This window comes from Gavia stellata, chromosome 33 (genome assembly GCF_030936135.1).
Source record: "Gavia stellata isolate bGavSte3 chromosome 33, bGavSte3.hap2, whole genome shotgun sequence".
NCBI lineage: Eukaryota > Metazoa > Chordata > Aves > Gaviiformes > Gaviidae > Gavia > Gavia stellata.
Genome location: NC_082626.1, coordinates 4379073 through 4392132, shown reverse-complemented (window position 1 = coordinate 4392132; position 13060 = coordinate 4379073). Strand labels below are relative to the sequence as shown.

The 13060-nt window shown below is 50.5% G+C and overlaps 1 protein-coding gene across 1 annotated transcript in view; it reads right to left on the bottom strand.

The window, feature by feature from the left end:
• LOC132320047 (hydrocephalus-inducing protein homolog) overlaps positions 1–13060 on the bottom strand; it is a 144128-nt gene that overhangs the window by 62360 nt on the left and 68708 nt on the right. Inside the window, exons 18-20 of the mRNA XM_059832150.1 lie at positions 6248–6486; positions 3077–3332; positions 972–1115 (exon numbers count right to left, since the gene is read on the bottom strand). Coding sequence (XP_059688133.1) covers positions 972–1115; positions 3077–3332; positions 6248–6486 — 639 coding nt within the window. The remainder of the gene's footprint in view (positions 1–971; positions 1116–3076; positions 3333–6247; positions 6487–13060) is intronic.

Genomic DNA, 13060 nt, shown 5'->3' with positions numbered 1-13060 from the left:
ACAGGCAGACATCAGGGAGAGCTGAAAAGCTTCTAATTAAATCTGAACTGCCTGCTCACAGGATTCTGTGCTTCTCTGGAAGCCTGGGAACCGGAGGAGAGACCTGAAAACACAGAAACTAAATAATGAAATATCTTCTCTTTTTCAGGCTCCTCGCGGGAGAGGGAAAGATGATGCAGGAGTCAGGATCCAGAGACTAAAGGGCACCTGCTTCACGTTGGTGTTATCACCACTGCGGCTGAAGGACGTCTGTGGGTCCTTTGAAGAAAGTGAGGCTTGGGGAAATGCAAAGAGCTACCATCCATACCAACAGCAGAGAAGGCAAAGAGAGACAAGAGATGACAGTTTTTCCTCATCAGCCTGAGGAGTTGACAGCTAAATCAGTTTTTCTCAGCTCCCCTACAGGATCAGTGTTCAGACTTCACCGTGCCTTGGAGGATCCTTAAAAACCTCCCGTTATACTGAGTACAGAAACTGGTGTCTCTCTACAAGTGGCCACGATCCCCCCTCAGCGGAGCCGCTGTAATCTCAGTTTTACTTTGGTGAAGTTAAGAAACAGTCCCAGCCCTAAAAATGTCCTCACTTATTTTACAAAGCGCCTCAGGAGGGGTGAGGAGCGGGTTTAGCATCGCTCAGCTGCAGCCCCAGCACACGAGGTGGCTGAGCAAAGCCCACGCTGTCCTCGGGGGTCCCACACATCTCACCCTCCGCCCTTGGCTCAGCAGCTCAATTCTGTCTCCCCATCACAAAAGGCAGAATAGAGCTGCTGAGACTGTCCCCCAGCCCAGAGGAGTGAAATAATGATCTCTGTGTTAATGGCAAAAGCTTTGTCCTGCTCAAATCAATAGCCAAAGCCCCGAGGACTTGGAGAAGATATTTAACTTCCCCCTTTGAACACAAGCGCACACACCCCACGGGCTCTCAGTCATCAGCCAAGCTATTCAATGTCAGGATGCAATCCAAAGACTTACCTTCTCCACGCGGAAAGTGACTTCTCTGGAGGATAGCTGCACAACGGGAACAACAAACTCACAGGTGACATCCACTTGCATGATCTGTGCCTTCCCTGCCTTGCTCCCCACCATGGCATGACACAGCAGCCGCTCCTTCACCACCTGCATGCAAGAGGCACACGTCACTCAGCGGGTGCTAGCAGGGCATCCAGAAAACACCCTGCAGTTGCTAGCCACCCGACCATGGACATAAAGGATTTTGATAGCCTGGATAAAAACCATGCCATGGGATCTTGGCCATCAGCAGCTATTACTGCCATAAAGTTACAGTCACTCATCTCCTCAACAGCCCCCTCTCTTCCTATGCTGCATCCTATTTATGCTGCACTCAAATGTCCATAACACTACACCCCAACATCCGCAAAAGGCACTTGAGTCATGTGCTGTCTACAATTGTAATAATCCCTGCCCCAAATAATGATTTGATGTGCCCCATCGCTAAGCATAATGCTTACAGAAGGCTGTAGGAATGGATTAAAAAATACGCAACTATATTAAGGGAAACAAGTGGTAGAAAGGCAAATGCCAGCAAACCCTCCCTTGGAAGCTTAGTGGAAAGGATCCATGGGAAAAACCCAAACAGCCAGCCTGCCTTCAGGTAAAGAGGGGATCACTCATTCCAAGGATGTACTGTGCCCTCCTAAAGCTGGTTTTAAAAGCAATCTCCCCAGAAAAGAGATGTCTTGCACTTCACACGAAAACCCTCTGCTGAAGCGGGATGCTCTTGCGTTCAAGACTTTTTCCTGATTTCTCATGGTTTCACTTTCCCAAATTCCTCCCGTCATTTCTCACTCTTCCCTCTGGTACAACACCACAACTCAACTCCTCATTGGAGCCTACAGTCTCCAAAATCATCTGTGTTGCACAGACAGTGCAGGCAGTTGGGCTTCTGGCCAACCTGAAGAGTATTAAGTTCTCCAGACCCAAGTAAGGTGGAAAGCCCACTCCCAGGGTCTGGGCTTTGACTGCACGAGCCAGGCAGCCACAGCTGAGCTCACAGATCCCCTTTGGCCTTTCCAGGCAAGACACCCTCACCAGTGCCCTGATCACTTTGTTTCCTTTCCAGTACCTTTTTCCCTCTTCAGCAAAACCTTTGGGCTCAGAACTGCACAGGAACAGTCCCACCACAGTCAACTGAGTCAGTAATCAAGTCTTCCTCAAGCTGCTACTGAGGCAACCCTTTAAAACACCTTTCAAAGCACTGCTATCAGCAGGAGCTTAATGGGGATTTATTCCATAGTTGCTTAAACATCTGGAGCCAGGGAATGCACACCAGAGTTAGCTGGCAGTTTCTCTGCAGAGCTGGATTTCCCCTGGAAAGAAGGGTCCAGGGAGAACACCCAGTGACCCTGCTGAAATCCCCCCTCTCAGCTGCCATCCAAGGGTGCTGCAAGACCTGGCTGCCCTTGGGACACCGCGGCTGGCTGAGAGACTGGGGTGAGCTGTTATGGAAATATTGACAAAAGTCAAGCTGCCAAGTATAATGATCCCTGGGAACAGGCTCCCCCGTGGAGAATGATCATTAGAGCTGACACACCCTGTTCGTTTTTCTCCTCCAGGACTCAGTGCTAGATAAGCCCTCGGCTTATGTTTGTCTACAGAGGAAAAATGATGCTGCTCCCAGACACTCCCTCCCCTCACAGGTCGTTTGTTTTACTCTTACTCACTGCTTCCCCCAGATATATTACCTTGCATTTTTTAATCTACTTTCTGCCTGTGTTCCTAGTCTAAGTGTAACTTATTTTCCCTGCCCTTCCTTTCTGCCTCAGCACACGACACCTCGTAACCTGCTGTTTGCCCCTGAAGTAGCAATACTTCCTTCAGCCCGCATTTTGGTGTCAGCAAGTTGGGTTTATGGTAGCTATAGAAACACGAAAAAAAGCCTTAGCAACTGATGGTGGCCAGCAAGAAAAGCAACTGCTGCTGCCGTGGTAACTTGTGGCATTAAATCAGTTTCTGGAAAGCTCTTGCTCATTTTCGCAGGAAAATGTCAAGGGGCTGCAAAAGAAGTCCCAGTGGATGTGATCTGATGGGAAAGGCTCAGCCCTCATGGGGGACCTCACCTGAGGAGTGCTGGAGAAGCCTTCCAGCGTCATCTCCACGGTCTTGCCCGGCATCAGCTCCACCCTTAGCGGCCGAAGCCTGAACACGGGGCAGGCGGGTTTGGGGCTCTGGGAGGCATCTTTGCCCTTGCTGTTACTGATGGCCGGGAGACGATGACGCAGGCGAAACGGGGAAAAACCTTCCGTCGTCCAATAGAGCTGATGGGTGCGTCGTCCTTTATTGGTCAACTTGAAGTGGTAACTGCAGGGATCCAGGCTAGAAGAGAAACAGAGATGGAAAATGTCATGGGAGCTGCTATTTCCCAGTGATCACCCAGCTTCAGCACCCTGATGGCGTTATCTGACTGCACACTCAGCAATAAAGGCACCTCCAAAAAGGCTGACCTAGCTCAAAGCTACAGCAAGAGCTGGACATTGGTTGCCCCTAAGTTCATCACCATCCAGCAGCTGGTCTGGTTGTGCACAGCAAGGAAAAGCTTCATGGAGAACATAGTGGTGGGTTGACCTCGGCTGGACTCCAGGTGCCCACCAAGCCGCTCTATCACTCCCCTCCTCAGCAGGACAGGGCGGGGAGAAAATCAGATGGAAAAAACCTCGTGGGTCAAGATAAAGGCAGTTTAATACAGCAAAAGCAAAGGCTGTGTGCGGAAGCTAAGGAAAATAAAAGATTTATTCTCTACTTCCCATCAGCAGGTGATGTCCAGCCACTTCCCAAGAAGAAGAGCTTCAGTATGCTTAGCAGTTGCTCCACAAGACAAATGTTGTAATAACGAATGCCCCCCCTTCCTCCTCCTTTCTCTTAGCTTTTATTGCTGAGCAGGCGTCGTATGGGATGGAACATCCCTTCGGTCAGTCTGGGTCAGCTGTCCTGGCTGTGTCCCCTCCCAAAACCTTGCCCACCCCCAGCCCACCAGTGAGAGGGGAGTGTCGGAGAGACAGCCCGGATGCTGTGCGAGCAGCACCCAGACCACTGGTGCCTTATCGACACCTTCCAGCTACCAGTACCAAGCACAGCACTATGAGGGCTGCTGTGGGGAAAAGGAACTCCATCTCAGCCAGACCCAACACAAACATCATCTCAGTTGCTGCAGACAGAGCATCACCAGCCTTTGGGGCTTAATAATCCGAGTATTTTTCCAAGGTGCAGGTCTCGCTGCATCAGACGCTAAGCTGGCCTGGCCGCAAGTAGAGGGAGGAACAGCTTCGCTGCCATTTCACCTTCCCCTTGGGAGCTGCTGCCTCAGATGGCTTCCTCCAAAGACGCTGTTGGGGAGGCTGCAGGGTATAGAGACTCATCTGGTGATCCGGGCACCGCCTGCCTCGCTGGTGGGATCTCATCCCTTAGAGAGCAGCCAACCCTCATCGCTCCCAACGTATCGCCCTTTGCCTGAACAGTGCAGCTGGTTTTGTGTTTTAGGAAGATAAATGCACTCTGAGAACACGGGATCAACAGAAGTTTCCCCAATACGAACACGGCAGCAAGACCAGCTCTAGCTGCTGAGGGAACGGAACAACAGCAAGAGATGAATAACTAGAGCTAGATATAAAACCAAATGAATATTCAATGGAAATTGACTCCTTCAGGTAAAGAAACACTAACCGCAGGCTAGTCTGGAGTAATTCTTTTACCCTCTATAAATCCGAGCATGACCAGGAAATGAAGAGTTCCTGGAACAGTTAGTGTCTTTTTGAAAGGTACACAATATGTGGCTCACAAAATGCCTGTCTGCCATAAGCAGCTAAATACAAACACAGAAGCGACAGTATAGAACAAACTAGTCTGTGAAACAGACTGTTAAAAAAAATGACGTATACAAGTTTAGTATGACATGGTGTACATTGGGGAGAGCAACAGATGAAAGCTTGGAGCAGCTCTGGGGAGATGCAGAATCTGTGGCTCTGGGAAAGCCCAACTCAGAGATGTTACCGGGGTCCCACCTCAGCTCAGCCGGTGGCAGCTCTGCAGCTGACACCAACGGCAACAGCTCCAAACAGAGCCTGCGGGTGAAGGGTAGCAGAACACGATGACGTGAACCACCCTAACATTGTCCCCCGTGTTGCGAAGGCAATTTGTGGCTGCACGGAGCACAGGACACGCTGGACAAGCACCAACCTCCCTGCAATGTCCCTGCTGATGTGGATGGCTTGTGGATGCATATTTAAGTCCCTAAAAATCTATCCTAAATGCTTATGGCGGGATTAACCTGCTCCAACTAAAATTTTAGGTATCGGAGCACTGTGGACCCTCTTTGCAGCCAGGGAAAGGAACAGGCACCTCGAGAAGATGATGCCTCTCGCCCCAAAAGGTCTCCAAACACAAGGTGAGCAGCACTTTGCAAAGGCTTAGTTTCCCCCACTGTTTAAACAGGGATGTGCCTGGTTTCAGACATGCCTGTTAGGATCGATAAATCCCCTCCTCTGAGCCAAGCTCTTTCAGTTGAAACTCCCAATTTACCCCACCCAACCTCAGCAGATCTCTCCTCCTCTCCCTTTCAGAGCTGGGCCTGCAGCCACCCTCGCTTGACCGTGCCCCGGGCTGCTGCTGCGGTCTTGACGGAGGAGACAGGGAGGAAAGCAGGCAGGAGAAACGAGGAAAGAGCGACTACGTCTAATAAAGAGCCGCCCGGCAGGGGAGCCGGGGATGACGAGTGAACTGAGGCATGATACAGGGCAAAGACAAATTCTGCTGCTCCTCCAGGACTCCCGGGCAGAGGGGAAATAAAGCAGCACCATTAATTTAGTCGAGGAGTTGCTAACAAGGTACCTCCACGGTTTTCCGCTGTTGCAAGATGATACTCCACAGTGAGTGAAAAAGCAAGCCATGTTATTGCGAAGGGAAATATGTTTATACTCGTAATGCAGTGTTTTCCAGCCGGAGGCTTCGGGGACCTGCTGTTTTCCCCCATATCTTTATTTGATAAAGTGAGGAAATAAATGTATTATAACTAAGGGCAATTCAGTGACAATTTAGCAACTGGTGTCCATTTTGGTGGCTTTTGAGGGTATCTAACGTCTTTCAACTGGCCATAAAATGCTTCTAAAGGAATTCTTGTGGCTTCAGTGAAATGGAGCCAGGACCTTGAGCACGGGAGGAGAACTAGCCTGAAGGACCACAGCAAAACTCCTCCTGGCTGAGCCCATGGCAGAAGCAGGTGATGAGAGATATCCTACCTGAAGTGGGGTCCCAAGTTGAGCTCCGGACCAAAAGGTTTCTCAGTGACAATCGTGGTGCCGATGCCGACAGCCTGGACGGGGATGACATAAGAACGACTGTTCTCTATGAACAGGTTCACCTCGTCCTTGAATTTCTCTGTGTCATCCAAGTTTGCTATGACGGTCACAGACACTTCGCTCTCAGGGGGGATCACTCCTCTACGGGGTTCAATCCTCCAGCGCGAGCGTTTGCCAGCCTGTAAGACAAGCCAAACACTAATGAGGATGGAAACCATGGACCCTGGTCTCTTGTGGGGCGCAGGAAAAGGAAGGACTAAAGATATGAGGGTAAAAACCAGAAAGGCTTCATTTCCCTAAATCTAAGCTACAGTGTCTGGAAAGAACAACTATGCAGGAGCTTACACAACCTGTAATTTGCCCTCCTTTAACAGACTCACTTCATTAACCCAGTCTTGCCCAAACCAAGAGATGCTCATCCTCAGGAGAAGGTTATTCCCCCTCTTCTTTTGGTCTCTCTTTCGGAGTGCGCACCAAGGGAAGCTACTTTATCTCTCCTGCCTTCCCAACCACGGTCACCCGGTTTGCATCAAGGCTCAAGGCCAGAGGAAGCCAGGACTGCTCAAATCCCACCGTGGCAGCGGGATACTGCTGAGAGCCTGAAGAATAACTCTGCAAAACCGGTCGATCAAAACCCCAACACCAAAGTCTTCTTTCCCAAGAGTTAGGCAGTGCTTTTCAACAGCCCCTGAAGGACTGAAGCACTCGGGCCCCACTGATCATCAGCTGCAGCGAGGTGTCCCACTGTCCTTGGCTTTGAAACATTCAGCTCTAAGTGTTTACAGCAGGGCAGTAAAGAAATAAGCCCAAAGAAAGGGCAAGACACGCCCTGTGGGCATGGCCGGGGCTTCCCAAGCGTTCTCTTCCTCTGGTCTCTCACAGACCTCCCTCTACAGATGGGGCAATAAGGGTGCTGGACCCCCAATTCCATTTAAAACCACGTTCGCAGGGAGCAAGCTTGCAGCAGACAAAGAGAAACGAATGCAATGCTCCCTGGCCAGCCTGAAATGCACTGGGATGTAGATGTACGGCTTCAAAGTGTCCACCACGATGTTAGTGGCACACGCACTCCACAGTTCAGTGCTGTGTTTGGGACAACAGGCACTACTCACCCCAAACACCTCAGTATTGTAAGAGAAAAGGGGTTTTTCTATTTTTTTTTTTTTTTTTTTTAATGAAAAGCAATGATGAGCTTGGAGGCCTGACATGATCCCAGTGCCTGATCCAGGTGAAGTCAGCTTGAGTTTCCATCTGTCAGGCTGGCGGCACTGAGCTCTAACAGGACACCAGCCAGCCCAAGGGAGAAGAGCATCAGTAAACCAAGCAGCACTTCAAAGTCATGGAAAGCATTTTAAATAACCCCCCAAAACGAGGGTAAGACTAGCGGGAGGCCAGGGAAGCAATAACTTGCTGAGCATTCAGGGTCCCAGCAGCGTGGGTAGGCGCCCCAGCTACAGTAACTCCTCAGGCTGACTGCGCCCTGCACGGAGAGCGGGTCAGGGCTGCATGCCTGCATCCCAGGATGGAGCACACCAAAGGCATCACAACTATTCCAGGCGCTGGCAAAACTAATAAACTCAGTTCCATTTCATTTATCCTCTAGAGATGCAAGAGAAAGTCTTAAAACAAAGGCAAGATAAGGGTGGAATCACAGACTCACAGAATGAGAGGGGTTGGAAGGGACCTCTGGAGATCACCCAGTCCAACCCCCCCACCAGAGCAGGGTCACCCAGAGCAGGTTGCACAGGAATGCGTCCAGGTGAGCTTTGAATATCTCCAGACTCCGCAACCTCTCTGGGCAGCTTGTTCCAGTGCTCTGCCACCCTCGAAGTAAAGAAGTTCCTCCTCACGTTGAGATGGAACTTCCTAGGACCAAGTTTGTGCCCGTTACCTCTCGTCCTGTCACTGGGCACCACTGAAAAAAGATGCCCTATCCCCCTGGCACCCACCCCTTCAGTATTTATAAGCATTAATAAGATCCCCCTCAGTCTTCTCTTCTCCAGACTAAAAAGACCCAAGTCCCTCAGCCTTTCCTCATAAGAAAGATGTTCCAGTCCCCTAATCATCATCGTAGCCCTTTGCTGTACCCCCTCCAGCAGCTCCCTGTCCTTGAGTGGAGGAAGGTAGTCGGCACAGGTTAAACCCCGGGGCTCTGCGTCTCCAGGGAGCACAGGCTAGGCTTTTTTCACTCCTCCTACACCTTCCACATCCATTATTACCTGCAACCTTACTCTCCAGCCTTCTGGTTTGGGACCTCATACTCTGTTAGGGAATATTCTTAAATTCCCTTTGAGGTCTGGCTAATTATCATTTTGGTTTCTGCACCCCCCAACACTCCCTGCCTGCGGAGGCGAAGCAGTGCTTGAAAACCAGGCTGAACCTCAGGGTGTCTAGCGAGACTGGAAGATGGCAAACAAAGCAAAAACCTGTCAGCAGAGCTCTACCTGCTTACCCAGAGAGACTACAGTCACTGAAAATCCATCAAATCAGCACCACATTTATTTTCGTCTCAAAGGCCAGTGACGCACACAACCCCAGGCAGGTAGACAAGAGAAGACTGACCTCACTCACCACATAGGATCCCACCAACCCTCTGCTGTTGTCCCTGCATCCCGTGCGTAGCCTCAGTGGAGCCTCAGAGGCATCCACTGCGCTGACATCAGGCAAGGGCTACCCAGCCAACACGTTCATGCCAAGCCGCTGGGTGTTAAGTCTTCACTGACGGTAATGTACAACTTTTCCTCTGATTCATGCTGACACAGGGTAGCTCGCTTGAAAAGGAGACCTGATAGCTCTGCTCCAGAGGTGAATCTGCAAGTCTGCTATCTGACAAAGCTCATTTATCAAAGCTTGGCAACAAGCCGGGCAGTAAATTGTACCCAAGAAACTATTACTGAGGAATAACGATGGGCTGTCTCGACGGAGCCAGACTTTGAATTTCCCAGGGTGACCCAGCGCAGACCCACCAAGCCCTACCAGGCCAACAGCCCACTCCGGAGGAGCGTGATTTGCATCGCGTCCTCATTCCTTCAGTCAGCGTTTGGTGTGGGTCCGAGGGGCAGCACAGTGCATCACTGAACAGGAGACCTGCCGGGACCAAAAGGCTCTGCCGGGCCACATTCACTCAGGTTTCTAGGTCAGCTCCTGCCTACACCCAGCCAGGCTGTGTCCCAGAGACAGGAAATCTCATGGAGCCATGCTGAAGAACTCCATCACTTTGGAGACCAAGAGCTAACTTCTGATGACACCCCTGCTACTTGCTTCTCCCTGAATGCTCTGGAAAACGATGCAATAGCTGTACGCACTGGATAGACAAAGTCAGTGGCTATTTTTATCCCTGTAGGAGCTTGCACTATCAGACATCAGAGTCCCTGAGTGCTAGGCAAGGGTAGGGATCAATCACTGGATCACTTGATCAAGAAGTTCAATGCTAAGATCATTAGCTTCTCCCAGGACAGATTTCCATTGTGAATAAGAGCTCCCAAAATTTGATGACAACAGACACCAGCGTGCATCTGAGAGACGGATGGATGGATGGATGGATGGATGGATGGATGGCTGCCCTAAAGGACGACTGAGGAGCCACCACACTCCGTTCTCTTGAAGCTACTCAAAGCGAGTTAATTAAAGGGGTCTGGTCATTCTGGCCTTGCACAAGCGAAAGAGGAAGCAGAACTCAGTATTAAAAATGCAGCTGTACTTTACCAAGCCATAGCTCTAGGGAGAGAGCGTTCCCACCACGTCAGGCTGACCCATCGCTCCTCGTGGAGGTTGCACATGATGGAGAAATAAAACCCCATCCTACATCAGTCGTGTGGAGAGCCTTGTCCCAGGTGTTTTCGCAGTCCTGAGGTGGGGGACCCCACCTTCTTCGTTTCCAAGCTACTCTTTAGCCGCACAAACTGCCAGTGGCAGAAAACAGCACAAAAGCACCCCGAGCCCCAGCACGAGGTGGAGATCAGAGCACGAGGCTGGCTAGGTGCTCCCACCAACAACCAGCCTCCTCCCGGCACCTCAGCACCAGCATCTCCTTGGCAAAAGCATGGGGACCACCTTGGTTTAGCCTCTGCCCCAGCGCACCATCAAAGGGATGCTTTATGAAAGCAAGAGGCAGAGCCTTTAAAGCCAGTAAAAATATAAAAACTAAAGCATGGCACTCACTGCCACTGACAACGCAGCCTAATTTGTCACGCTTGGTTCAGCTAATAGCAGACTGGTGAGGGAGCTAACGAAGCCTGTCTCCACCTTTGGCCCCTGCCCACAGCTCACCCCTCCAGACCCCATCTGCCCTCCCCACTGAGCTGGGGAGACCAGTGCCACCGCTCCGCACATCGGGGTTCGTCAGCCAGGACTCGGGCACGGCTTGGCCGGCTGCTGCCAAGCACAACATTTAGTAACCAAACTCCTCCCGCTTTTCCTTTGGGAAAAGCACTCCGCTGAGTCACTCTTGCTTGTAGGAACATAATTGCCTTGAAGACTTCTACCCTTCTTTAATTCAGTTGGCCAACGGGCGCAGCGCAATACGACGAGCTTAGTTTCCCTAGACGAGCAGAACAACAACTTCTTCAATTACTGAAATACAGCAATTTTGAAAGGGCATGAACTCATATAAGATACCTGACATGATAAAAAAACCCTCTTCCCTGTGGCCAGGTTTCAGGCACCTTTTCCAAGGCCTCCTCCAAACCTCTGCTCCCCTAAGAGCCACATGCCCTGGACCTAAGCCTGTGCAACCCTGGCAGGGACACGGCCTTCCACCTTCCTCAGCTTTTCATACAACCGGTCGCCAGCACAAGACCGGACCCTCCTGGCCCTGACCCCTGTTCATGACCGATGGCGTGAGCTTCCAGACATGGTCCAGCTCTGGCATGACCAAGCTGGGTGGAAATCAGCAAATTGGTGCTGCTGTATTAGCAAAACACAGCCTTTAAAAACCAAACCAATGGTTTAAGTCTAAAGGTGAGCTTTCAGAGCACCACGAGGCTCTGGTGGGACAGCTCTGGAAAGAGTTAAGCCTATGCATCTTATCTTCAAAAGCTCTGCTCACCTTGGAAGAGACCACATATTCAGGGCCAATGCTGCCCATACCCTGCAAAGTTAATGTAACACTCCTCTCTAAACAGCATTGCAGGTATCATTTGAAGGGCACGGCACTGCCTGCGTCTCGCTACGAGCAAGCACTGACAGGCTGCCTAATTATTCGGATGCTCCGGGAAACAAAAAAATAAATGTAATTTACAGTAGATTTTAAAAACACCCTCTTGCCGATTCAAGTCTGCTCCGACTTCAGCGAGAGCAGTTGGAGAGAGCTACGAACAATGCTGACAGGCTCTGCGAAGCCTTCCCTCCCGCAGCCTGCACAATTCGCTCAGATAACAAAATCGCGCATCAGCCAGAACAAGAAACAGAATCACTAAAGCAGCATCCCTTTATCGGCACTGGTTTTAAGTTTATCTCCATGTTTTGCTGTCCCTCTGTACGACCATTTCTTTCACAAAGGGAATGTCGTCAAAAGCTTGAGATAATAAGCAATGAAATTAGTAAATGAAACAAATCCTGCGCTAAATGAGGAGAGAAGCAAGTATGGGAATGGGAACTGCGTGTTCTCTCCTTGCTTACACCGAGTTTGACCAAGAGCCTTTATATGCTGCCTCAAAATCAGTTGATTTTCTCCACTGAATCCCAGTGAGAAGATAAACAGTTACAGCTTTTTTTTTTTTTTTAAAACAAACAAAACTTGGTCTCTTCTGCAATGTCAGCTCCAGTTGAACCTGACGGCAGCTCATCCCTGGGAAGGTGGAAGGGGATCTGCTCCCCAGGCACTCTCCTGAAGACGACAACACATCTGGCTGGACAACCGCTGCTGGAAAAACCAGGCGGAAGCGAGCTCCATCAGGAGCACAGGGCTCTGGATTAGGGAGGTCAAGGATCCCGTCAAAGGAGACCGGACCTCAAAATTAGGAAGCAGAGCACCGTCACTAGAAGGGGAAGTCCCAAGAAAGTTTTTTTCTCTCCTCCCTCATTACAAGGCACCAGGAAACCACCGTTTGCCTCCCTGCGGTAGCACATAACAGACCCAGCGCGGTGGTTATGCAGGCAGAAGAAAGCTGCTGCTGATTAATAAAAATTGCACCCTAAGCCTGTCTTCTCTTTCCTGATCACACAGGCGTGATACGCAGCTGCCTTCCGTGATGCCGAGAGACGTCATTCTTAGCAGCCGAATAAAAGATGCCCGAGAAGACAGAGTGACAATGAACAAGTAGGAAAAGATCAAAGAAAGATGCTTTTCCCTCTCTGCCTTTCTGCAGGGAGAGCAAACACTTCCATTAATCAATACAACTCTTCCTCACTTGTCAATATGGCAAAAATCAGACACTTAGGGAAACAGGAAAAAAGATGACAGTGGCGGCAAGGAGGAGAAACAGCCACTTTTTTCAGCAGGTCGCATCAGCCCCCAGCTAAGCTGCAGCAGGTCCTTCATGTTGACCTACTCCTCCAGTCTTTTTTACCACGAAAAAGGCAAATCCTCCCCTTGCGGGATCCACAGGATGCTCTAACGGGGCTGCCTGGCAGCTGGGAAAGCAATCTGACAGGGAAAAGTACAGACAGACACAGGATTCAGTGGATGAGCAGGGGATGACACGCTGGCCCCAAGGGTCACAGCCCTGCAGCTACCCTGGCAAGCAGGGATAAGCCAACCAAGGACATGGGTATGAAGTCCCTACACTCCACTACAAACCCTAAAAGCCCCAT